The sequence below is a fragment of the Micrasema longulum genome, unplaced genomic scaffold (genome assembly GCF_059751315.1).
Source record: "Micrasema longulum isolate JH-2025_06_02 unplaced genomic scaffold, ASM5975131v1 h1tg000812l, whole genome shotgun sequence".
Taxonomy (NCBI): Eukaryota; Metazoa; Arthropoda; class Insecta; order Trichoptera; family Brachycentridae; genus Micrasema; species Micrasema longulum.
The window spans coordinates 262,440-290,106 of record NW_028278004.1 but is presented as its reverse complement, the minus strand read 5'-3'; the positions used below and the strand labels follow the sequence as shown (position 1 = coordinate 290,106).

At 35.5% G+C, this 27,667-nt stretch overlaps 1 protein-coding gene across 1 annotated transcript in view; it reads left to right on the top strand.

Moving 5' to 3' along the window:
• Window positions 1-27,133, top strand: part of LOC148278890 (uncharacterized) — a gene marked incomplete at its 5' end in the record, with an annotated part of 52,072 nt that extends 24,939 nt beyond the window's left edge. The window contains 12 exons of the mRNA XM_088230738.1: window positions 132-206; window positions 2,525-2,708; window positions 4,798-4,867; window positions 6,726-6,872; window positions 8,900-8,983; window positions 9,900-10,022; window positions 11,611-11,700; window positions 12,842-12,978; window positions 14,277-14,421; window positions 16,028-16,184; window positions 25,771-25,850; window positions 26,889-27,133. Of these exons, the coding sequence (XP_088086864.1) occupies window positions 132-206; window positions 2,525-2,708; window positions 4,798-4,867; window positions 6,726-6,872; window positions 8,900-8,983; window positions 9,900-10,022; window positions 11,611-11,700; window positions 12,842-12,978; window positions 14,277-14,421; window positions 16,028-16,184; window positions 25,771-25,850; window positions 26,889-27,004 (1,408 nt within the window). The remainder of the gene's footprint in view (window positions 1-131; window positions 207-2,524; window positions 2,709-4,797; window positions 4,868-6,725; window positions 6,873-8,899; window positions 8,984-9,899; window positions 10,023-11,610; window positions 11,701-12,841; window positions 12,979-14,276; window positions 14,422-16,027; window positions 16,185-25,770; window positions 25,851-26,888) is intronic.
• Window positions 27,134-27,667: the final 534 nt, after the last annotated feature.

The following is a 27,667-nucleotide window of genomic DNA, read 5'->3' as shown; positions in this document are numbered from 1 at the left end:
GAATCAAACGAGTTATGAAAAAATTTCGATGTAAAACCGGGGTTATAAAAAACGTTCATTGGGAGGAATATTTGAATGATAAAGATATATTCAGATTATTTTATCTTATTTAAAATTATTGTTTTCTTCAGGCTTATGGAACTTCTAATAGACGAGTGGAATGCCCCCGTGGATCAGCACGCGCATGATGGAAAAACTGCGCTGAGGTAAAATAAACATTTTAGATCTACCCGACAAATCAATTTATGAAGTATTTTCCGTTTACGATCCCAAGCTGGACTAGCCATAAAGGCGGGCCAGAAGTTTTCGAAACATGAATAGAAATAAAACTACAGAAGTTTTATTCATGGTTATTTATTTGATCTGACTCACATCTAATGCAATTTATTTATTAAAAATAAAATGATCGAGATGATCCCTGTTTCATCATTGGCGTCAGTGTCATGATTGAACAAGCAGTGTTGCCAATTTAGCGACTTTGTCGCTAGATTAAGCGACATTTCGACATTGAAAATGACTTTTTTTATTTTTTTAGCGACAAATAAATTCTAGCGACTTTTAAGCGAGCTGTCAAAAGTTGAAGTAAAAGTGGAATCACTTGTGATGAAGAAATTTTCTTCCCAAAAATTTAGAAAGGAATGTGATGACAGACATTTCAAGTTTATTTTATTGATATGTTAATAAAATTTGTATAAAACCACTCACCGACTTATCTGTCTACCGGTTTCGAGACGTAACCCGTCTCTTCGTCAGGACAACAACACTACACCAACATGCGAATACCACTACACACCTTCACCATAGTAGATTTGCAAAAATATAAAATCGACATGCAGGTTAGACACATGCTTCACTACGCCACCACCGAGGGTTAATGACTTATGAAGCTAATATTTCAAAAGGATTAACAATCGGAAAAGGAGGAAAAAGGGAGGGGTGAGGTGACCATTACAATGAAATATCGAATAATGGACTATATTGGAAAGTTACTTGATTATTAATTAATGGGACATTATTTTTCAAAGCCTTCTTTATGTAAAAAATCTCCATATTATTTACTTTCGAAACCGGTAGACAGATAAGTCGGTGAGTGGTTTTATACAAATTTTATCAATCAAGTTGGACCACAAAGTTAATGCTTTGAATATTAATAATATTATTTTATTGAAATTAAAATATTTTTGACATTAATTTGACATGTAATTCCTTATTACATTTTATTCAGAGGCACTAAGAAAAAAGTAATTTTTGTTTTTTGATTTTAAGTGACATAAAAAGTAAAAAATATTTTGTTTTATTTTACACTGGTATTAAAATATATTATGGATTTATACCTTTTTGGTATAATGCACTTGGCTATATATATATATATTAGATGCTCTTTCTCTATTTTGCATTAAAAATATGTTCCGTATTTTGTAAGTTTTTTTGGAGAATATAATATATGGTGTCTGTTTCTTTTGATTGAGAGTATTTCATTATGATGAAATATTTTATTGATTAAATATTAAGGCAAGAATCATTCACTACTTACTATATTTTTATCAGTAGCACCTAGAATATACACTTTTTTATCAAATTTCCTTTACTTATGACATAACTTACTTTTATGTTTAATTTCTATTAAATAAAAACCTAAACTAATTTTTTATTTTTTAATTACTTAAAAGTATTAATTATACTTGAAGGTAATCGTGCAAACTGCCTCCAAAAATCCTTACCCCTCCTCCCATCAGCAACCCCCCTCCCCCTTCTCCAACACCCCCCTCCGTCTAACAACCTCTAACGACTTAAGATCTAGCGACTTCTAGCGACTTTTGAACCTCCGTTTAGCGACATTTGCTCATGACGAGTTGCCAACACTGTGAACAAGTGTGACAGTCTGCTTCAAGAACTGGAAGAGTGAGCTCGTGTTGGCCGTGTCTGTCATGCATCGTGGATTTCATAACAAGTTTTGTTTTATAGAAAAGTGCTAAAGAACCTCAAGAAATGCCAATAATTTGGTGACTCTGATGACTCAACAATGTTTGAGTATGTCCAAATGCCTGCAGATTGGCTGGATTTACTCTTTAGGGAGTTATTCATATTTAAATTTATTGCAACAGAGGGAAAACATTATTGAGAAGGGAATATGGAAGTCTAGGCATTTACAGGGCTTATGACCTGTCATTGGCTGGTTTAAGTGGCCACTTTACGCACTGTGTAACATTCACCATTCTGCCCATGTTAAAACATCCACATTTCCTCAACTCTTCCATCTGTTGACTTTTGTTAAGTAAACGAGCTGAAACCTTTATTATGTGGGTGAGTTTCATCCAGCTGAACCAAATCACCGCCCTGTAAATGCCTAGACTTCCATATTCCCTTCTCAAGAATGTTTTCCCTCTGTTGCAATAAATTTAAAACTCTGATGACTGTTTACAAGTGGCATTTAAAAGCTAAATGAGTCGGTTGAAGATGAGTAATGGTAGGAATGTCCCTTGACACATTGATTCCTCGTTTCATATCTACATTTGTGTTGCAGAGTGGCGGCCCTGGAAGGCCACTACGAGGCCGTTCGCATCCTGGTGGAGCGCGGAGCTGCGGTGGACGCACTGGATGCGGATCAGCGCAGCACCCTGTACATCTTGGCGCTCGACAACCGCATCTCCATGGCGCGCTACCTCATCCAGCGGGCGAGCGCCGACGTGGAGACCAGGGATAGCGAAGTAAGTGCTGCTCATCTCGAACGGTGTTCCCGCTGCAGGTTACTGTGTATAGACCCTGTATATCCTGGCGCTCGATAACCGCACCTCCATGGCGCGCTACCTCATCCAGAGAGCGAGCCCCGAGGTGGAGACCAGGGACAGCGAAGTGAATAATGTCAAGAAGACAGACTCATTAAGGCAATTTTATGATCCTCGAAGGGCTGAATTTACTAGCATGTAACAGTCGCCGACAATTATTCATTTAAATGACAGATTTTTCACTTATGCAGACAATTGGTAGAATTCCTTATTAAATTTGGTAATGTATCCAAAATAAAACAAGTTTATTGGATTGTAATTCTACTTTATTTTATATAAATTATACAAAGGGTATATTGTGACGCGTTTTGTCTTGTTAGGGCATTTTCAAACAAACGAACTTAAATATTTACAAAGTTGTCTTGTATACTAAAAATAATTGCTGTTTTATGTTTGTGGATTTCTATACAAGCCAAAATAAGTAGAGTAATTAAAAATCAATTAGGGTATACTGAGTATATTTTAGAGGAATATTTTGGTTATATTTAGGAAAACCTTCCATTATTTCAAAATATTTGTACGGTGTATGATTTCAAAATTAATATAATATTTATGATGTCATATTACGATGTAATATAATAATTATAATCATAATGATGTACTATGATGATGTATAATATGATGATGTAATATAATAATTATAATTACAGTAGAGTCTCGATTATCCGAACTAAACCGGCCGCGGCAAGGTCGAATAAGCGAAAAGGTCGGATAAGCAAAAGGTCGGATAAGCGAAAAGGTCGGATAAGCGAAAAGGTCGGATAAGCGAAAAGGTCGGATAAGCGAAAAGGTCGGATAAGCAAAAGGGTTGGGTAAGCAAAAAGGTCTGATAAGCGAAAAGGTCGGATAAGCGAAAAGGTCGGATAAACGAAAAGCTCGGATAAGCAAAAGGGTTGGGTAAGCGAAAAGGTCTGATAAGCGAAAAGGTTGGATAAGCGAAAAGCTCGGATAAGCGAAAAGCTCGGATAAGCAAAAGGGTTGGGTAAGCGAAAAGGTCTGATAAGCAAAAGGGTTGGGTAAGCGAAAAGGTCTGATAAGCGAAAAGCTCGGATAAGCGAAAAGGTCGGATAAGCGAAAAGGTCTGATAAGCGAAAAGGTCGGATAAGCGAAAAGGTCAAATAAGCGAAAAGCTCGGATAAGCAAAAGGGTTGGGTAAGCGAAAAGGTCTGATAAGCGAAAAGGTCGGATAAGCGAAAAGGTCTGATAAGCGAAAAGGTCGGATAAGCGAAAAGGTCGGATAAGCGAAAAGGTCGGATAACGCGGAAAATTATAATGACATATAACGACATTGAAAATGTGTTACATAATTTTATTTGCACATCGAAAACTTTTCAAATATGTACATGTAACATAACTAAATGAAACGAACTAAAACATCCGTTTTTCCTACGTTATAATCTTGCGCCACTTTTAATAAAGTTTCACCATTGTCTAATCTCTTCAAGGCTTTCAGTTTTTCTTCCATTGACATAACCACCTTTTTACTTTTTGAATCCATCACCACAACTTTTAAAGACGACAAAATTAAAACACAACTAACAGTCTAACAAAACGGCAGAAACTAAACAAGGAAACGATGCGTGCAGTCGGGTAAAGGAAAGGGCCATTGTCCTGGTAGGTCGGATAACTCGGAAGGTCGGATAACCGAAGGTCGGATAACCGAGACTCTACTGTATGATTAAATGTCCTAACAAGACGAAACGCGTCACAATTCCTTTGTATATTTTATAAAAAATAAAGTAGAATTATAATCCATAAATTTGTTTTATTTTGGATACATTACCAGATTTTTCACTATTCGTTTTTGATCGCTTACTAATGACTCATTTTTTTTTAAAAAGGGTCAATTTTCATTCTTATGTTTTCCTCAAAAATTAAAAACTTTCTTATGAGCTGTAAATAACTTATTGTAAAACGAGAATTAAGTTGTGGTAAAGCAGGGCTCCAACCTCGGACCTCTGATTTGTGATTTTACCGTTTTTTTTAAAATAAATGTTTTCTTTTCTCGTAGGGACGAACTCCACTGCACGTGTCCGCCTGGCAGGGACATTATGAAATGGTTAATCTTCTACTGACTGTTGGTAAGTTTTACACAATTGATTGTTTTCTTATTAATATATTTGTTTATTAAGGAAATCATACATACTTTATATAAATACAAGGTACAAAAGAACAATTAAAAAAAGTAAAACCAATTACAGATTTCACATTGATTTATAATGAATACAGGAGGAGAGGGGGAAAAATAATTAAATTCTACAAAAATAAATGTATAAAAATAAAAATATTAAATAAACAGTACATAAAAGGGGGAAGACATTGTATAGCTCCAACTCTACTTTCCTCCCTCTCTCTCTGCTTCCATGAACATCTTTATTTCTTAGTAAAAATTCACAACCAACAATAATAATTTAGATGCAGGTAGTAGATGTACATATGAATAAGTAAAAATTAAGAGTTGAAATTAAAAGTTAAAATTAAAATTAAAAGTTAAAATTTAAATTAAAAGTTAAAATTCAAAGTTAAAATTCAAAGTTAAAATTCAAAGTTAAAATTCAAAGTTAAAATTCAAAGTTAAAATTAAAATCAAAAGTTCAAATTTTAAAATTAAAAGTTCAAATTAAATGTTAAAGATAAAAATTAAAAGTTAAAATTAAAAGTTCAAATTTAAAGTTGAAATTAAAAGTTTAAATTAAAAGTTAAAATTAAAATTAAAAAGTTAAAATTATAAGATAAAATTATAAATCAAAATTAAAAGTTAAGCAGGAGATCAATTTAAAATGTCTTTAACAAAAGTATGGTATTTACAAGGTAATATGTCGATGTCACTAAAACTGTCACTATAAGTAATCCGTATTCTTCAAAGAGTGCTATTTTTCATATAATTAGTCATTGAGTTAGGAATGTCGAAGAGTACAGATTGACGAGTTCTACGGACAGACACTCGATATGAAATGCTTCTAACAATTTCTGCGCTATCAATTAGATTATTAACAATTTTATAGAGAAAGCTCATATCCAACATGATACGCTGAGTTGTGTGATTTTGACCTTGTGAAAATTAGCGGACTCAGTCCTAATTAAAAATGAAACATTATTTTTGAAATCTAATTGTTTAAGAAAATAGTTTTAAATATGTTCAATATGATTTTTGTAAGTAAGATTGAAGATTCTAAATCGGTGAACCAAACTTTAGGACACTACATTTATATGAAAAAAAAAAGTTTTCTTAATGCGCTAGTTCTTGTGAAAGGTTTGGTTGATCGTATGACAAGCCCTAACATTTTGTAAGCTTTTTCTACAGTATTTTCCATATGTTTGTTAAATGTAAGTTTAATATCAAGTATAACTCCAAGGTCACGGACTTGCGCAGCGAGACTTATTTTTGGAATCTCTAAGTTCAGTCATATCACTCCCATACTTCGGGAATTACACTGGCTACGTTTTCCACAGAGGGTGGAGTACAAACTCTGTTGGCTTATGTATAAGTCACTGCGCAACTCTGCTCCAGAATATCTAAGGGAACTCTGCATTCCAGATGAACTAGCTGACAGACATCTTACGCTTAGATAAGCTACATCTATGTCGAAAGGAAAAGTCACTATACCTCTACACAAACAGCGTACTAAATTCGGCGAACGTGCATTTGCTGTCGCAGGCCCTACGGCATGGAATGCTCTCCCAGCAGAAGCGCGAGGCTGTGAGAGTGAAGTGATTTTTTTCGGAAGAAACTTAAAACCCACTTGTTCTCTAAATCATTGGAATAAATCCTTAGCATGTGGTGACAAAGTACATTGTTTTTCTTAAATCAAAAAAGTTAAAATTAAATTTAAATCTTTATATAATCACTTTGTAAAGCGCCGTTGAGGTATTTTATTACGAAAATGGCGCTATATAAGTTATCCATAATAGTAATAATAATGCACTGTTTCCTTTCAGGTGGTTGCAATATAGACGCGCGCGACGGGGAGAGGCGGACCCCCCTCCACTCCGCCTCCTGGAGGGGCCAGGCGGCCGTGGTGCGCCTGCTGCTGTCCGGCGGGGCGGACGCTAACGCCCAGTGCGACCAGGGAGCCACCCCTCTCGGTACGGAAAGCGCAATCATTTGATCAAATAATATCGGTTTTTGACTCGCTCGAACTTAAATTCACGCTTATCAGTTCATGGTTTACCTCTTCGTTCTAATTCTCAAGCCACTCTCTTAATACCCATCCATAATTCCTCTTTCTTCTCTAACTCATATAGTGTCCATGCGGCTCCACTGTGGAATCATCTCCCATCCACCATCAAAGATGTTACTACATTATCTCTGTTTAAATCACGTCTGAAGAAACATCTCCTTTCTCTTCCTTAATCTCTCCTCCCTTTCTCTTTTTTCCCATTGAGTAATAGTTTTGATTTAAGGTAATTTTTAAACAAATACGTTTATTTCTATTTTTATATATCTTTAGCTTTTTAATATTTTTTTCTATTCAATATGTTCTGTAACTTGAATTATAAAAATAAGACTATTATTTTGTTGGTTGGTTGGAAGAAATTGCCATTTATCAATAAGCCCGCCAATGTACAAATAACATGTACAAAAAGTTAAATAAATAAATTCTCCATTTTAGGTCAAAACTTGTGAAGCTTCCATGAATGTTACGAAGCTGATTATTTTATGCGTGAAAGTAAAATTAAATTGAAATGAATTAGGAAAAAAAAATCTTGATTAAACATTCCACAAATTAATAAAAAAATTTGAAAACGATCTGGTTGAAAATTTTCAAAAACCCATTTAAAAAAATCATAACTCAAAAACTATGCAAAATCGCGAAACATAAAATTTTCAAAAACCCATTTAAAAAAATCATAACTCAAAAACTATGCAAAATCGCGGAACATACGTGGGGATGGTTCGAATACCCCTCAATACCTACATTTTACCTTTGGACGTCACTGTATAATTGAATTAGCAATGTATTCCTCACTGGGACATCCCATGCCGAGGAAGACATTTTACAATTTTAGTTCAGTGTGAAGTAGGTATATATACTTTTTTTTTATACTGTGGAGAGCAACACCCGAAGCCGTGTGGTTGGCAGAGCCAAACCCCGATTTGATCCGCAACGCGTAGTTCAATTTATTTTTTTCAATTCAATTCACTTATTTAAATATAACATATACATTACAAACATAAATTCAATGCGTACATATTATAAAAAAGAAAAAAATACATGAAAGAGACTCATGTCAAAATAGTAGGAGAATCCTGCCCCGGAAAACCCCTTCAGATACACGGAACAGATCAATAGCCAGAGCGATGTTGTTCAGCATAGCGGTAGCCCTTCCAACAGGCAGGGTGGTCCTGCATATCGGAATATGAAACAATCTATGCTGATGCTGTCTTAGGTAATTATCAGAAACATACAAACCAATGCTTATCATAATCTCAGAATTATCGATTACACCGCGTAACAATAGATAAAAATGTGTCGTCAAATACACATTCCTTCTAGTCTCTAAACGGTTGTAGCCGAGCATACCCTGGAGAAATTCGGTCGGGTAGAGCCGAGGATAATACCCGCACTCTCTCATGTAGAGATATCTCAGAATAATCATAAGAGAGTACTTCAGTTCATGTGGCCCCCAAATTGTCGAGCCACTCTGGAGTCTACTTCGCACCAAGGAGTTGTAAAGAGTTTTCAGTACGCACAGTAAGCTCGGACAAGATATTAAACGTCGCGCACCGGAAGAACATTTTACATTTCGTGCCGCTCACCACAGCTCTCCGTCCGGTGTTCGCTATTGTAAATTCATTGTTATATGAAGTTAAGATGATCAGTCTTACGTTTCAGGTACTAGTCCAGGGACTATGAAATATTCTTGTGCAAGAACACCCATTTAAATAAATATTTCGCATCAGCCATGTCGGGAATCGAACCCGAGACCTCTCGCACGGTAAGCGAACACACCACTAGGCCGACTGAATCATCAAACTCCATTTTCCTACAAAGCTCTGTATATTTATTTCTTAGTATTTTCCTCTCGAATATGAGGAGAGATGTTTCCTCTTTTTCAATCCAATACCCAGCACCCAGCATTCCATGTAAATAAAATAACAAATGTTTCAGGAATCGCATCCCAAGAAGGCCACGAAGAGTGTGTTCTTTGGCTGCTGCAGCACGGAGCTAATCCGAAACATTCCGATCATTGTGGTAAGATGTAATAGAGTCTTTATTCAATAAAATACACATGCTATTACAATATTAATACACTATAAGAATAAAAATATAATTTTTTATCAATATTCCTACAGAGATGAGGTAGAATTTTTTCAAATTCAGGATTATCGATATTCGAGCGTTTACAGGGCTTATGACCTGTCATTGGCTGGGTTGAGTGGCCACTTTACGTTTTTAACAACATTCCCCATTCCGCTTATTAGCGAATATCGACATTGGTATCATTTTGATTCTTGTATATATCTTATTAAATGAGAAAGCATTCACTAGCGTGTTGGAGCACCATCTATGTATTGATATTGAAGTTAAGTATTTTTAATTAATACATAAAAAATAAAGTAATATGCTAATTAAAAATACTTAACTTCAATATCAATACATAGATGGTGCTCCAACACGCTAGTGAATGCTTTCTCATTTAATAAGATATATACAAGAATCAAAATGATACCAATGTCGATATTCGCTAATAAGCGGAATGGGGAATGTTGTTAAAAACGTAAAGTGGCCACTCAACCCAGCCAATGACAGGTCATAAGCCCTGTAAACGCTCGAATATCGATAATCCTGAATTTGAAAAAATTCTACCTCATCTCTGTAGGAATATTGATAAAAAATATATACCTACTCCCCCTCGGGAGAAATCCAGATTTGTGTATGTACAAAAATACAAATACCAAAAAAATAATGTTGTATAAAAATATAAATTATTAAAAACATATTTGTCCTGATAAATAAATAAATAATAAATGATAGTTTGTCATCGGGTGCTCAGACATTAGTCGTACAATTTACACCTTACGGCATTCAAAATTTCCTCCAACAATATGTGAGTCATTATTTTTATCAAATGTGCGATTGTTTTCTACTGTCAAATGTCCGATTCCAGGTCGCACTCCAGCCAAGGTTGCCATCAGGGCTGGTCATCTCCACGTGTGTCGACTGCTGGAGCGCTGGGGAGCCACGCCGGCCACCCTCCAGCCAGAAGTGCCCACCGGCACCAATACAAGTGGTATTAAACGGGCTGTTCAATTTTGTTTTATTTTACCAGAAACTCTTTTTTTTAATACACAATAAATTAAGATGTCGAGAAAAAAGGTGTCTCAAGCATGGAGGGCAAACGCGCCAACCACAACCCCCTATGAGTCAGACGATTTTCGAGTTCACCGAGTCAAAAACTCGTTCAGGATTCAGGCTCTTTCTCACACAGATCTGTATTCTTAATTCTCACAAACACAGGGAATTAGTATTAATTATTACTACAGTCCTTAAAATGTAGCTTGATTAAAATGACAGCTGTCAAACTAATGTCACTAGTGATGGGAAATTAATGATCACTGATCGAATCGATTTCATCAGTTTTTTCATGCAAACATGAAACTCTGTTTCCAAAAATTGATATAAAAATGCAAAAACAAGCCTATTATAGTGTGTTTAAGACAATTATTCACCAAAAAATAAGACATTTATACTTTTTTTCATGAACCACATCAAATGAATTATTTTTTTATTCGATCAATTTACATTGATTAATTTGTTTCATCTCTAACATTTTTGCAAAATTATGTAACCTTGTAAGAACGTCGTTAATAATTAAGTTTATTTTAGTTTCTTTTTTAGTTTTAAAGCTGATTTTATATAATTATGTTGATTTATATGTCAAGCATTGTATAAAAAAAATAAATTAACATGCCAGATACAAATGATTTTTCATGTGTCAATATAAATCACTCCTTAGACGTTAGTACAAAGTTATGTCCTCACTTTTGCTGACAACTGTCATTCTAATCAAGCTATATTTAAAGGACTATATACAGATTTATTTCATCAGAGAGGGAAAAAAATTTTGAGAAGGGAATATGGAAGTCTAGGCATTTACAGGGCTTATGACCTGTCATTGGCTGGTTTAAGTGGCCACTTTACACACTGTGTAACATTCACCATTCTGCCCATGTTTGAACATCCACATTTCCTCAACTCTTCCATCTGTTGACTTTTGTGAAGTAAAAGAGCTGAAACCTTTATCACGTGGGTGAGATTCATCCGGCTGATTCCATCCAGTCAGTCTGCAAGCATTTGGACATAATCAAACATTGTTGACTATATACAGTGTTGGCCTCGTCGTGTAATGGTCAGCGCGTTTGCCAACCACGCAAGAGGTCTCAGGTTCGATTCCCAACACTTTTACAAGTTAAGCGTAGTTACAAGTGCTATACATTAGTACAGTATATACGCACCGTACTGTAAATGAAAGTCATTGCTTGCTGAACATCTCGGTCAAAGGAAGCTGTTTGACTGTTATCATCTGTTTTCGGGCAGCCAAGTCGTTATTTTATGAATCGCAGTATGTTTCCGTCTTAATTTTTTTTTCTGAAATTCTGAAAATAAATCGGATAGTCGGAGTTTGGATGAATAAAATAATAATCGTATGCATAGAAAAATATTTATTTATTGATGCACCTCATTCGTACGTCAGTGATTAATTAATAAGTACGGACAGTCCAACAGATTTTTAATCGTTGTATATAAAATGATGTCTTGATCGAATCTTCAATTAAGTCGTCATGTGAGCTAATAATAAATATATTTACAATTTGCAGGATCCACTGCGGAAACCAAGCCTTGCACCGCTTCCTTGAACACCAGCAATGCTCGACTCTCACCCGTTCCATTGTCAGGACATAACCAAGGTAATAAAATTATTCTAAATCTCATCAGTTTTGTAATATAATTTATTACAAAACTGATGAGATTTTTGAATCTTGGATTTTGAAAGTACAGGCTCTTTTTACGTTTTTTCAAGGGAGCAAGAAAAAAAGTGTAAAACTGAGGAAAACGCTAAAGTGAGGAAATGATAAATGTATGGAAAAAAAAGGAATTACATAAAAATCAAATTGATTTGCTACACTATAGTGTACATATATACTTCCAGAAAAGTTTTGAAAACGGTGATAAGTGGAAATTGTCAATATTTTATTTTTTTTATCTATTTTCAATGATTTCACTAAAAGTATTTTTATATTTTTTCAAACAATATTATGTAATCTGTTTTTTTATTTATTTAAAAACAGATGTTAAAATTATTTTATGTGTAAATAAAAAAAAACGAAAATAGAATTTTAAATTTATAAAATATAAAATAATTTTACCCCTAAATGTTGGGAAATTTTATTTATATGGTATCACTTTATTTTCTATTGCATCACTAAAAACAAATTTCATATAGATCGCGGCTTTTTAAACCATCTTTTTTATAACTTTAAATATTAATATTGTTATTTTTTAAACACCGCAATTTATTGCTATTAAAACTGAATTGTTTCTAAACGTTTGTCAACTGCGTATCATGATTTGTACAAGTCAATATGACGTTTTTGTTCAAATGAAAACTAAGACTAACCCTAAAGAAAGACACTTAAACAAAAAGGTCAATTACACTGCACCTGCTTTGAATTTAGGTTAAGACAATATTTATCCTTTATTAGTTGTTTACCTATTTTTATTCTTCATTCGCGTGGCACGCGCGGTGGCGCGCGAGCCGCGGCGTCATTATTACGACATAATTTTAGTTTTTTTTGACACATCAAATGAATTCCGAAATTTATTAAGCGTAAAACCGGGGTCATGAAAAATGTAAAAAACGTTAATTGGGGGGAATATTTGTATGAGAATGTATAAAGAAAAATGGGTCCTGAACATTTCGGTGTAAAAAGCGGGAAAACGTAAAATCGAGGAACGTGAAAATGAGGTTTTACTGTATAATAAGTTTTAGTTGGTTTTTGTAACTACCGTACAGCCACTGTCAGTACTGAGCTTTGCCTTCTGCTCCAGAATCCCCGGACTCCAAGAGGCGCAGCGTCCACAGCTCCAACTCCACCAAGAGCAGCTCCAACCTGACCTCTTCCACTGTCAGTTCCTCACACCAGGAGGCTGCAGCTCGCCCTCCACCCGCTGCTGAGCCCCCAGCGGTAAGGAAATTAAAAAATTAAAAAATCTTACGGTGTTACTCCAAGGCAGAGGTTGGCTTTATTAACTCTTGTGTGGCTGTGATGTCACACTAGTCTACATACGATACAAGACTTGATATATCTCTCTTATTTTTTTTAAATTATGAAGTTGTATTTTTTGTAATCTTTCAGTGGACATTTTCACACCGGATTTAGAAAGTGAAATTTGTATAACTGAGGATTTTCTTAGACATCTATTTTCTCTTGGGTGTGCGGTGGTTTGACTTTGTTAGGAATGAGGTAATAAGAGAACGGAGGCAGCAAACTCCGGTGACAATTGTCGTCTAGCGGAGGCAATACGGTTGGCTAGGCCATATACTGAGATGGCTCCTGAGAGCCTTAACCACGCTTGTCTACTCTGCAAGGTATTATGTTCTCGACGTCCTGGACGTCCAATGCTGGCAGTTCGCCGGCAGTTTATGTCGGAATTTCGGGACGAAAACCTGGCTTGGGAGGACGCAAAGGAGTTGGCAGCCGACAGAGATGCCTGGAGGCTCTCTGTGGATACCATACGCTCCAACTAGGGAGCGGACATGAAATGATGATGGATTTAAATGCAAAAAATATTTAGCCTTGCTACGCGAAGAATGAATGTCGACCAACACAGCAATAAATCTGTATAAGAGAGAGCACAAAAACAGAACTCGTAACAAGGAAGACAAAGACGCTGTTCCGTGACCAGTGTTTGTGTGAAACAGATTCAGTCAGTTATTGCCAGCGAATGACGCACGTATGTAAAAAGCAGAATAAAAATGCGAATTTATTATAAATTAACTTAATCGCAAAAATAATTATATACTTCTTTATTATGTTTTTAAAAGTATCAAACATTACATATAGGCAACTCTCTGCCTATCCATATGGAAAACAGCGTGATGGTAGTAGTATTATAATTATAAATATACGTTTATAGTTTTATTCCACTTTTATTTATAATATTTTACCAGGTACCGGGTTTCGTCGTGACCCGGTCACTGGTAAAATATTATAAATAAAAGTGGAATAAAACTATAAACGTATTTTTATTATTATAATTAAAATGCAGTTCCTCCAAGAAATGTCGGTAGAATAAATCAATCTATTTTAAAAGTAGTAGTATTAATTTAATATAAATATATTTTTGTTTATGAATTTTCAACGAGTCTTAAATAATTCACTAATACAAAATGGGGATTAAGTTGTAGAGTGCGCAACATCAGTCAAGAGACCGCAGCCCTCTTCAGATCTCTCCTTCACTAATTGTCTGCTTTCCTCGACAGAATCGCAGCGCGCTGGCCCTGACATTTGCCCAGCAGGTGGCTCGCTGCGGGCGCCGCGGGGGCGGAGCGCCCTCCTCGCCGCTGTACGCGACACCCCCGCACAGCCCCCTCAGCGACGTGTGCAGCCCCACGCAGCCCCAACTGGGTAAGGCCGGGCCCCCGTTTATCCATTACGGGGAAATATAAGGAACTAATGTTCACCGACTAGCGGTAAGGATGGAATGCCCCTTCACTCCGTTACAAAAAGTCCATGTTAAATGATCACTAAAATAGCGAGAATTTAGCGGACACCGAGCTATGAGATGTTACCTATTTAGGTTTAAACTAAGGAATGATGACTATTGTCCATATTTCTTTACAGAGTATCGAACATCTGTTATTTCAGTGCCCATTTTTCAGTTTACAACGCCATAATCTTGAAGCAGGATGCAGGAAAGATGGAATATCCTCAACAGATATCCACATTGTCGTTAAAAGTAGTTTTCACGCGCCATTGTTCTTGGACTTTGCAACAATGGTGATTGGACTCATAAAGGTAATAAACCAAAATCAGTGATCGAACATCCCATTTCCAAGACGAGCAAAAATGATTTTTCCGAGTACCTTAGCTTTGTACATGACACGTAAGGCTACTAAATACAGGGGTCCAAATATATATTTAAAAAAAATTAAATAGCAGATCTCAGATGTAATGAGGTAACATTTGATAACATTTTAGTTTATGGTTTTCTCCATACATTTAATCATTTTCATAAGGAGCTACTTCTCAAACAAACCGAACAAAAATATTGTCAACGATTGAGAAAAAACTCTTCAATGAGGATCTTCAGCCCTACGGGAAATTGGATACAATAAATATTTTCTTGTGCGGGGTAAAAATTGGACCATTAAATTGTACTGCAGTTTCCTGAAAAATATAGAGGTCTAGACATGTACAGGGCTTATGACCTGTCAATGGCTGGTTTATGTGGCCACTTTACGCACTGTGTAACATTCACCATTCTGCCCATATTTGAACGTCTATATTCCTTCAATCCTTTCATCTGTTGATGTTTGTGAAGTTAATGAGCTGAAACCTTTATTTATGCGGGTGAGATTCATTCAGGGTAACTTCACAAACATCAACAGATGAAAGGATTGAAGGAATATAGATGTTCAAATATGGGCAGAATGCCGAATTTTACACAGTGTGTAAAGTGGCCACTTAAACCAGCCATTGACAGGTCATAAGCCCTGTAGATGCCTCGACTTCTATATTACCTTCTCTTAAATGTTCTAATTATTAACAACGTTTTTACAAGGTTACATCATTTTGAAAATGTTGGAGATGTGACAAATTGATCAATGTAAATCGATCGAATAAAAAAATAATTTGTGTGTTCATAAAAAAATAATTAAGTAAATAATTGTCTTAAACACACTATAATAGGCTTGTTTTTGCGTTTTTATATCAATTTTCGGAAACAGTCTCATGTTTGTATGAAAAAGCTGATAAAATCGATTTGATCGGTACATGATCAGTGATCAATAATATCCCATCACTAGTGACATTAGTTTGACAGCTGTCATTTTAATAAAGCTATATTTTAAGGACTATAGGTGCAGGCAAACTAGGGAACAGAAGAGAGCTTTAAGGGAATTGATAGTTTTGAAGTCAGTTGTGCTTCTGTTAATAAATACAAGGAGTTTTATGGATTTATTGATAACAAAAGTAATATAAAAGTTTTAATATTTTCATTTTATCCCTCGAGGTATTCTGTCGGCGATACCTCCGCAGTTCTCGTCCCCGCCCGCCGCCCCCAACCCCAGCTCCACGGACCGCCACTTCTGCCGGGACACGCACATGCGCATCATCCTGGGGCGGGAGAACAAGCACTCGCCCCCCACTGCCGGGGAACAGAAGGACAGGTAGAGATGCTGCGTTCATTCAATTGTATCCTTATTTAGTCGCGAAAAATATGTCGTCAGTATGCTGATAAAACCTCGGAGTAATGACGTGCTACAGCCATAGAGATCCCGTTCGGTGGAAACGGCTGAACTAGAAAAGGCCGGGTTAGGTTGGGATAGGAACTTAACCCAGCCTATCCAAAATGGTAGTTTCTCTAAGAAATAAATCATACGAGGACCGCTTAAGGGAGCTCGGGTTAAGTTCACTGGGAGCGCTGGCCGTGTGGTGACTCCATCTTAACTGAGCAATATAATGTACCCAAGTTGAAATCAATGTTCACTATGAATGAAAACCGCCATCTCAGAGGTCATTCATTGAAACTCAACACTGCCTCCTTCTCATCCAACCCCGGGAAGAACTTCCTGACAAACCGAGTCGTGGAGAAATGGAATGGCCCGGTGCTGGTTCAGTGAATGTTACCTAGATGCACACAGCAATGTATAATGTTTAATAACCATGTACACTTCGGGGGTTAAGGGTCATAAGGGCGAAACTACAAAAACACAGTTTTGAGATAAATGGTAAAACAGTTTTCATAAAATAATACTGTCTTTTAAGGGTAACAAATAAAGAAAATAAAAAAAAAGTCAATAGAGCATAAAATATTTTAGAGACAAAAAATATGAAACTACGCTTTTGTCTATATGACCCTAAATTGCGCTTACATTAGTAAATAACCAAATTGATGTAAAAGATGTTTTATTCTTCTGACTTTAAACAAAACGCTTCATTTGTAGTTTCACACAAATTTATCTAGGTAACTACTTATCGGATGAGTTTCATCTTTTTGTCACTAACAGGATATTTTGTTTGTATATCAGATTAGTACTTAACACGAAACAGCATTTTTTGTAGTTTCGCCCTTATGACCCTAAGCCCCCGACTTGATATACACGCATTAGCTTCATAGCTGCTAGTGTATTATTAATAATAATAATATCCTAACCTAACCTAACTTCACATAACAAAATAAATTTAAAAAAATTGCAATTATTATTGTTGTATTAAAATTAAAGTCAGCTTCGCCGTGTAGTGGTCGGCGCATTTTGCCTACCATGCAAGAGGTCTCGGGTTCGATTCCCGACATGGTTGACGTGAAATATTTATTTAAAAAAAATGATTTTACACTAAAATATTTCATAGGCCCTGGACAGGCACCTGGGGTAATATTCTGAATCCTCTCTACCCCCTAGAGAGTGGTTAATTTGGGGATTTATATATTATTTTATGTGACGACACTTTGCTTTATATAATGGCCACACAGATGATTAAGCGTCAAATGGTGTATAAAACTGTTTAATTAACGAAAAAAAAACTAATAGGGTTTGGTGAATTCAACCTAATTAAGTGTTTTGGGTAATGTTTAAAGTCGCAATAATGGTCTAAATAGAAATCTTTGTATACGGTTTCACGTGTCCGTATTTATTTGACGTTAAATCGTCAGTGTGGCCATAAATGTAGCAAAGTTTAGGTGCATGCGAAAAATAAAAATCCCCAAATTAATCACTCAAGGGGATAGAGAAGATTCAGAATACCACCCCTGAAGCGTAAGAATGATCATCTTACCTTCATGTAACAAAAATGATCTACATAGGCTGCGATTGGTTTACCGATGCAATGCCCTATGCACCATTAGGTGTGTAACGGGAGTGATAATGATGATGATGAAAATTAAAGATGCTAAGCGAAGTTCAGCCGTTTCGTTAAACGTTGCTTTCACCGTTTTGGCGAAGCGTCCGTTGGCCATTCAATTGAATGTCGGCATTTATTGAGCAGCCTAGCCGTTCAATTGAGTGGATGATTGAACTATTTGGCAGTGACATCTATATGACTGCTGTCTTCCTGGGCAAAGTTAATTCTTGAGGAACAAAAAATTTTTCTTCTCGTTATTTTCTTGAGAGGAAAAAACTATTTAAATTTAACCTCTAAATTGTAAAACTATATTTTGTCAGATTTGTAATTTTTGTATTGGCCTTACAATCATAGAATTAAGAATAGTCCAGAAGGAGCGTAGAATCATATTTGAATACATTGGACTGTGTCCGAAAATCCCCCCACTATGCCCTACTTTCGCCGCGCGCATTGGTGATGTCGCCGCGTAATGTTGCACGATGGGAAAAAATATAATCATAACACATTTTTTTTAAAAGCAATCTGTTTATTTCTCTAAAATTTTATTGTGCACGCGGAAACATTGATTGACACAACAGAGTAGATAAGTAAAGGGTCATTTAATAAGAGTAATTAAATTAATTAACTTTGAACTTAAAATATAAAACAAATTTTATTTTACATAAAACGGATATTTTTATATCATGTTAAATTTCAATAATATTTGATGTTTTAGATAATGTCGTTCAAATGTCCACTGCGGCGTTGTTTAATCCGAGGTCTAATTTTCATTAGATGAGCAAAGCAGGGTAAAAAAATTTACAACCCTGGCAACACTAAAAATATATATCCATTTTGTTTTTTTTGATAATATGACAGATGGAAAACTAATTCAATTTTTAAGTAATGCATTTGCTACTTACACATGCATTTGCTAATTACACATAAAATGTGTTCCTGTTCCTTTAAGATCCCAGCAGTATTTCTACACTTTAAAACGACCCAACACGGCATAGTTGAATTCAAATCGGGAGTTACGTACTGAGCGACGTCTACAAAGAAACAAATGGGTCAAAACGTAAAATTACTCATTTATAAGTATTAGTCGCCTTCTGTTTGATGCGCATATGCGGTTTCTGGACTATTCTTAATTCTGTGCTTACAATATTACATAGAGCTAATGTAGCCTTGTCAATATATTCTCTATTAGTTTTGAACTATACTCTCTTCATAATGACCCATTTTGTATTTAGACTTGTTTTGCAGTAAATATTTTGTTTTTATCCCACTCTTAAATTATACGTATTGTTTATATTATAATGCATACCACTACATTTTGAAAATACGTAATGGAGTCCCGTTTAAAATATTAATTCATAGTGAGGCGTTGTAATATTGCCTATGTTGCTACGTCTATCCCACTTATCCCATCGTTGATTCCATGATTGGAAGCATTTCCGGAAGGCATTCCCATCGGCCGTTGGCTGCTCCGTCCTGGCCCTCTCAGTGGTGTCTAAAACGTTTTCAGCCAGCAAGAGCCAGAAGTCGCATGGTGCTAAATCCGGAGAGTCAGGCGGATGTGGACAGACAGGAATCTTTTTTCGCCCAAAAAAACTGATTAGAAGCGCAGTTTCGTGACAAATTTCGCACTCATTCGTCTCGTTTTTAAATAATTTTAATAAGTGCTCTATGTAAAAGTGCTTTGCATGGACCCGTACGAGATGATCAGTTCTTCGGTAAGCTCTTGATAGTCAATCGCCTGTTCGAATGAATCATTTTTGTCACCTTTTGTCTGTTTTTGGGATTCAAGTTCTGACCATTCCTCGTCTACAATCAACTCATTTCCGCCTTTAAATAACTCATACCTCCGTGGTGTAGTGGTCAAGACGCTTGACTCACACTTGAAAGGTTCCGGGTTCGATTCCCCGTGAGAACACAAAAATTAAATGTGATTTTTCTCAAGCCTGGGTGTTCTGTGATGTAATTCACCACTGTAATTGGGCCTCCTGGCCTGTTGTGGTGCAAAAAATAAAAATAAATAACATATACTATTTGTAAACAGTCCATACAGTTATTTTTAACATGACCTCACCCGTCAGGCTCTGGAAGCTGACTGACAAGTCACAACTTGTTAAAACTTGACACTGACTATCTCGATGAATCAGGCTATCGGACTTGTTACTTCAAATGGATGTAGTGTCAGCAGCTGCTCCTATAAAAATTCATTCACTGTTTATTGGAAGTAAGAAAGATGTAAAGCGAATTTGCCAGCAAAGAATAGGAATAATAATTATTATGTAAATTTCAACATTTTCAAATTGTATAAATTATCAAACATGTTTTGCTAATTTAAATGTGGCTCTGTTACTCTCTCTCCTCCCTGCCCCTCCCCCCTCCGCCCGCTGGTCACCGCGTTGTTTACAAAATGGCTACCCCCGGCAGCGGTACGCGAGCTCACGCGGGCCAGTCCAGCGCGCGGGTCTCGTGCCGTAAGCTCGTCGGCTCCATCGGGAAGATCGCCCGCAGGAAAAAGTCCAACTCCCCCATAGTGTGAGTAGAGCCGCCCTATACCCGACCCGCCACCCCGCCGCGCCCGCTACCAAGGATGTTTCTCCCGGAATATTCATCAGACAAATAATAAATAAAAGATTTTTTTTTTTTCTTTTAGTGATACTAAACAAATTAATGAAAGACAGCAAAACCCCTTAATTATGTTTTTTAAGGGACTGACAAAAAAAATGTAAATTAAGGGTAGTGAAAAAAATAATATAGAAAATTATTTTTCACTAAAAAAAAATGCGGCAATGTTTTACCCATTTTTTATTGCAACTTTTTAAAATCACATTCATAAATTATAAATGTCTGTAAAACACAATAAACCGCCTTTAAAATTAAAATTATATGTATAAAATAACATATTAGTATTAAAATCAAACAAATATAATAAAATTACAGTTAACCCCATAAATTACATTTTTTAAGGGACCAACAAAAAACAATGTAAATGGTAAGGAAAAAAAATAATTCAGTTTTTTTATTTTTTATAATAATATGAAATAAATTAAGCAAATACAGTGAAACCTCTAAATTATGTTTCTTAAGAGACAGAAAAAAAAATTAAATGGAGGGTAGTGAAAAAAATTCATTCAGAAAATTATTTTTTATTGAAAAATTTATGCAGCATTGTTTGGACCATTTTTTTATTGCGACTTTTTGAATATCATATTCATAATGAATAAATGTCTGTTAAAGACAATAAACCATCTTTAAAATTACAACTGAAACACGAAGTTGGCGGCAATACAATAAATGTTCATAAAACACAATAAACTGTTTGCAAAATTACAATATAAAAAAACCCAAAAATGGCGGCAATAATTTTAACTTACCAACAAGTTGGTGTAATGATAGAGACTAACTTCAGACTCTTGTGTTGTCAGTTTTCAGTGGGGATTGCAATTTGTTCCCAACAACAAGTTGGTATAATGATTAGAGACTAACTTTAGAATCTTGAGTTGTAAAAAACATGAAAATGGCGGCAATAAATGTTCGCTATACACATTAAACTGTCTTTAAAATTACAAATTTCTATAAAAAACGTTGCTATAATGATTAGAGACTAACTTCAGACTCTTGAGTTGTCAAAAACACGAAAATGGCGGCAATAAATGTTCGCTATGCACATTAAACTGTCTTTGAAATTACAAATTTCAATAAAAAAGTTGCCATAATGATTAGAGACTAACTTCAGACCCTCGAGTTGCCAAAAACATAAAAATGGCGGAAATAAATGTTCGCTATGCAGATTAAACTGTCTTTAAAATTACCAATTTCTATAACAAAGCTCATATAATGATAGAAACTAACTTCAGACTCCTCGAGCTGTTAGTTTTCAGAACGGATTGCAAATTTATCCGATGTTAATTGCGGGGAAAAAACGTAAAACTGGGTTTTTAATTTCATATCAGTTGACAAAATTAGTTGATTAGTTAATAAAACTAGTTTTCGGCCTCGTGGTGTAGTGGTCAGCGGGTTTGCCTACTACGCAAGAGGTCTCAGGTTTGATTCCTGACATAGTTGACGTGAAATATGTATTTAAAAATGTGTTTTTACACTAGAATATTTCATAGTCCCTGGACGCCTAAGACCGGTCATCTTACCTTCATGTAACGAAAATGATCAAGATACGCTGCGATTGGTGTACCAATGGGCAATTATCACGGATTTTTTTGATTAGCTAATAAATTAATCTAAAAACTCACAAGCCGATCGGTACTATTCTTCTTAAAATCTGTTTAGAAATATGAAGATATAAAGGATTCAATTCTAGTCATTTGAATGGTGCCAGAAACAAACAATTCATGACGTCGTCAAGTATGACGTCTTCGGATGTTTTGTGACGTCATCAGATTTTTTTTCACCAATGTCTATGGATTTTATAGAGTATTGTAGATAGCTTCCTTTTTCTATGTGTCGTTTGTTTACATTTACGGCGCCTTGTCACATATCAAACGCTACAAGTTGTGATTGATAATTTTCATGATAAATTGATAATTCAATTTATCATTATCATAATGAATTAATATTTAGAAGAGGTTGAAAACCATAAAAAAATAAAAGAAATTCGAGATGTAAGATGTAATCCGTTTTCACTTTCATCTGTCAGTGCCTGGAACTGGAGTTGGTAAGGGGGGGGCTTGAGATAATATGCATAGACAACGCTCCTTATATTTCTATCTGTGCCCGGTGGCATTACCAACATTAAAATAAATGCATTACTCGTGAACTCCTGTGACAAAATTTATTACCAACTTACGAAACGATCATTTTCGAAAGACCTTATTTTCGAAACGAAAATAATGAATGAAAATATTCATTAAAAGGGTTTACATAAACACTAGGAGAATCTTTAAAAAATATTTTATTTGTAGAGTAGGTTAAATCTGATATTCCTCCCGAACGGTAATACCAGATTCAGCGCCCTATGCATGATTAGGTGCAAAAAAGAAATGATGTTGATCAGTTAGTAAAATTCGGCCGCAAGATTATAACACCGTTTTCTTAGGAAACTATAGCTCAAGACTGCTTTCTCTACATTCATCTAATAAATTATTGAGATAAGCTGTATTTGGTATAATTATGCAGTGCCCTATCCACCATCGAGTGCGAATAGAGAGCGACAATGATGAATACATATTTAGGCCATTACTTTTATTCAAACATCCTTGGTACCCGGTAACAATCACCGCAATTATTTTTTCCTCATCGGATCGCTTGAACTTTGAATTTGGAATTCTCTTTAGCGCTTTTTTCTTTTTTCTTTTCTAGCTGTCATGTGATACATTTCCTAGCTTCGCTTCTCTCTGCAAAACGCTTAAACCCCTAGTTCTTACTTGTATAATGTGGGCTTAGTATTTATGTATTTGTAAAATTTATTTTAGTTTGATGCTATTGTGTACTATACGTATGTATGTTTTTATTTCAGCGATTTTTATGCAGGGTTTATTTTGTTAATATTTTGTGTAGCAGAATACTTTTTACAGCTCAATAATGCTTTCTTAGTCTAAAATATTGTGAACTCTACAGTTATCTTGCGATTAAATTTTCTTAAATTGTTATTTATTTATTAATTTACACGCCCTGTGGGCTTTTACATTTATTAGAAATTCATTCAAGTGCAGCAGTGAAACATAAATATGTACATTTAGTTAAAATTAAAGATAACATAAGAAAAACTAAAAGATACAATAATAAATAAAAATAAGGAAATGTACCAACATAGGTGTATGGGTATATACAGGGTGTTCATTAAACACTGTCACATCCGAAACCTTGATGATCAGTATGAGCAAGAAGACATATTGGCACATTAAAATATTTTTTTAGAATTAGTAAAATTTCAAAAAATAAAAAAAGCCAATGGTTTTTTACTTCTGTAGGAGAAAAACGAGGAGGGGGAGGGGAAAATCTGATACTGCGCCGCGCTCCCCTCACTTCTCCTCTGCAGAAGTAAGCAACCATTTGTTTTTTTTTATTTTTCAAAATTTTTTTTGTCCTCATTTTTTTTTAAATATGTCTTCTTGTCCATACTGATCATTGTGGTTTCAGATGTGACAGAGTTTAAAGAACACTCTGTAGAAAGATATTTATTATATTTACATATAAAAACATACACACATTCATACACACGCACATGCATACATACACACACCATGCATACATACACACACATATACATACATGCATGTATATATATATACAAAAAAAAAATAGTAAATAAAGAACAATATTAAGAAATTTTATACATATTAATTTATAACCTTTTGAATACTTAACCTATAATTTAAATTGAGTCATTTATTAAGCAGTACACGAAATACAGGCGCATCAGCAAAGGCTGCCTGCCTATAAAAAATAATAATAATTTCTCTTTCTAAAATAAATTAAGTTAAAAAAAAAACCTTTGAAAACTATTTTTAATGTAGTTTTTTTAAGTACTTTTATTTAAAACCTAAGAGCTTTATTTTAGTAAAAAAAATAAATTATCAAACCCCCTCTCTTAACGCAAGCATCTTGCTTCATTTAAGAGGTAGCAACATGAAAACAGACTTAACATCAAACCCATCAAAAACGGAACAACTATGGGTGGCTTCAGCCAGACGACAGAATTTGATTCAGGATACGGCCCTACCTAATGTAGGGAGTACCGCTTTACCCACCGTTAAACTACTGAGAGTTTTACTCAATTCTGACCTTTCTCTTGATGCTCAAATTAGTAGGATAATAAGTTCATGCATCTCCAGCTGAGACAAATTAAATGCATACGCAAAAAATTGCCGGTTGATGCCGCCCGTCAATTAATAAATGCGTTTGTAGTGTCTAGAGTCGATTATTGTAATGGTATCTACGCAAGTCTACCAATAAACAAAATGACTCGCCTACAGTCTGTATTGAATGCTGCAGCGAGACTTATTTACGGAATCTCTAAGTTCAGTCATATCACTCCACTACTTCGGGAATTACACTGGCTACGTTTTCCACAGAGGGTGGAATACAAACTCTGTTGGCTTATGTATAAGTCACTGCACAACTCTGCTTCAGAATATCTAAGGAAATTCTGCATTCCAGCTGAACTAGCTGACAGGCGTCTCACGCTTGGATCAGCTACGTCTACGGCGAGAGGAAAAGTTATTATACCTCTACGCAAACGGCGCACTAAATTTAGTGAACGCGCATTTGCGATCGCAGGCCCCACGGCATGGAATGCTCTCCCAGCAGAGGTGCGAGGCTGTGAGAGTGAAGTGATGTTTCGGAAGAAACTTAAAACCCACTTGTTCTCTAAATCATTTTAATAAATCCGTGGCATGTGACAACAAAATGAATTGTTTTAATTAAATTACAAATTTAAAAGCTTCAATTAAATTTATTCTTCTATAGAATCACTATGTAAAGCGCCCTTGAAGTATTATATTATGAAAATGGCGCTATATAAGTTATCCATAATGATAATAATAATTTACATGTTATCAGTCGGCGTACATTACTGCCAATCAAAAAAATCAGCTTTTTCCAAGAGATTGTCAAAACTGTTCTTAAAATCAAATCTAAAACATTATTTACTCCGATCCAGGGTACTGTTCCTCTTCAAAAAGCTCACCTTGTATTGGTCCCCCGTGTATGGCACGATTAAGGAACATCCAATTAGAGTTAAAAATCCCCCATATGAAAATATAATTTTTTACAAAATTGTAGATTGGCCGACTGACGATATTTATATATGACATTAAAAAAAGATAAGTAATGCATAAATTCTAATTTGGAATGATTTCAAGATGTTGCGAAGGCGACGAAACCAGTCAATGGTTATTCCAAACATCGTCGCCGTGTTATTATTTTTTTATTACTTTTTCAAAATATGTTTTTTTTTTGTTTCAGCGCTGCTAGTAAATCAAAAAGAAATGGAATCGTCACAAATCCGGCTATGCGGCTTGTCGCCAATGTCCGAAATGGCCTAGGTATAACATAAAACTACCCTACTACTACTACTACGCCATTTCCCCGTAGGGATAGGCAGAGAGAATGGACCGCCACACGACTATCCTGGCATACCTTCCTAGCTTCTTCCACATGCATACATCTTGTCATACATGCCCTTCGGTTCTGTCTGCTCTTGGCACGACTAGACTTAAGATTTTGGTTTATCTGATCATGCCACGTCTTCCTTGGTCGTCCTCGTCTCACGTTACCGCTCATTTTCGCCATATATACTTGTTTTACCATTCGTTCGTCGTCCATTCGTTCTACATGACCAAACCACCTCATAGACTCTTTCTTAATCTTATCAATTATACTTGACTCAGATTTACACCCTTGCCTGATTTCATCATTTGTAACCCTGTTTTATATTGATTTTTCGCATTTCAACAGCATTCACTCGGCTTTCATCCTTCCTCTGCCAGTTCCATGTTTCACTTCCATACAGAAGAATTAGGACTAAAACTTCATTGTGCACTGCCAGTTTAGCTTCGATTGACATATTTTTATTAGCAGATACTGTGCTTAGTGCTCTGTTCATTTTGTTGCCCGCATTCACTCTCCTTTCAACATCTCCTTCTACTCTTCCATCTCTTGAAAACATGCTTCCCAGATACACAAATTCTTCTACTTGCCATGTATACTTGTTTTACCATTCTTTCGTCATCCATTCGTTCTACATGACCAAACCACTTCAGAGACCCTTTCTTAATCTTATCAATTATACTTGACTCAGATTTACACTCTCGCCCGATTTCATCATTTGCAATACTACCCCGTATTTTCAATTCTACTTTATATTGGTTTTTACATTTCAAAAAAGCTCCTTCACATTCAGGGCTTCCCAAAACTCAACGTATTCCCTTCGACGGCTGATCTCACCAATAAAAAAGCCTCACCTCGTTAAAAAATCATTCGTTTTTGAGATATTTTTTATGCTTCCACTTTCCATTATGTTGTATCCCAACTCAACACAGGGCTCTTGGGTAAATAAATAAATAAAATGTCTTTTTATTTAGACTCGGCTGCCGCCAATCTTCGCAGGACCGGAGTGGCCATCGCAGCGTCAGCAAGCTCCAACAATCCGGCCGTCAAGACCAACGCGTTTCAATGGAGGCGCGAAACACCACTCTAAAATAAATACAATATTGTGGAAATCGTATCATCCATTTAAAAATTATTATGCATGTTTATTGAGTCGGCATTTATTTTATAGAACTCCGTATTATGATCTTCATATTTAAAACCAGCACTGATTTGAGCCTACGAAATTATAATCAACGTGCGTGCCAAGCATGACGCGTTCAATTATTATTCAGATACCTAGACTTGTATAACTGTATATGAGGACCATCTGTCAACTTAATCCTCATATTTATTGAAAACACCCTAACAAGGAGAAACAATGAGAAAGTTCTGTGTCTCTTTTTCCTTATTTATTTGTTAATAGACTATTAATCCATTGAAAACAAAGCCGGTGAATCGCCGGCCATGGTCAATTCGACACCGACTCACAAAGCCAGCGATTCGCCGGTTTGTCGTTGAAGTGATTTTTTTTTACATGAAAACTGAACGACAATAACTGTAAATTTATTTCAACAGAGAGGAAAAACATTGATTTTATCTTATTTCTGGCATGTCTGTGATGGTGTGACGATGATTGAATGAAATATTGTAAACGCCTAGACTTACCTTTGATGAATTCCATCCATCCATTCCATCTTGATTGAAACAAACGGCGTGTTAATTTTTTCAATGTCTTCAATATGGAAGAATGGCGGGTAATTTTATGATATCG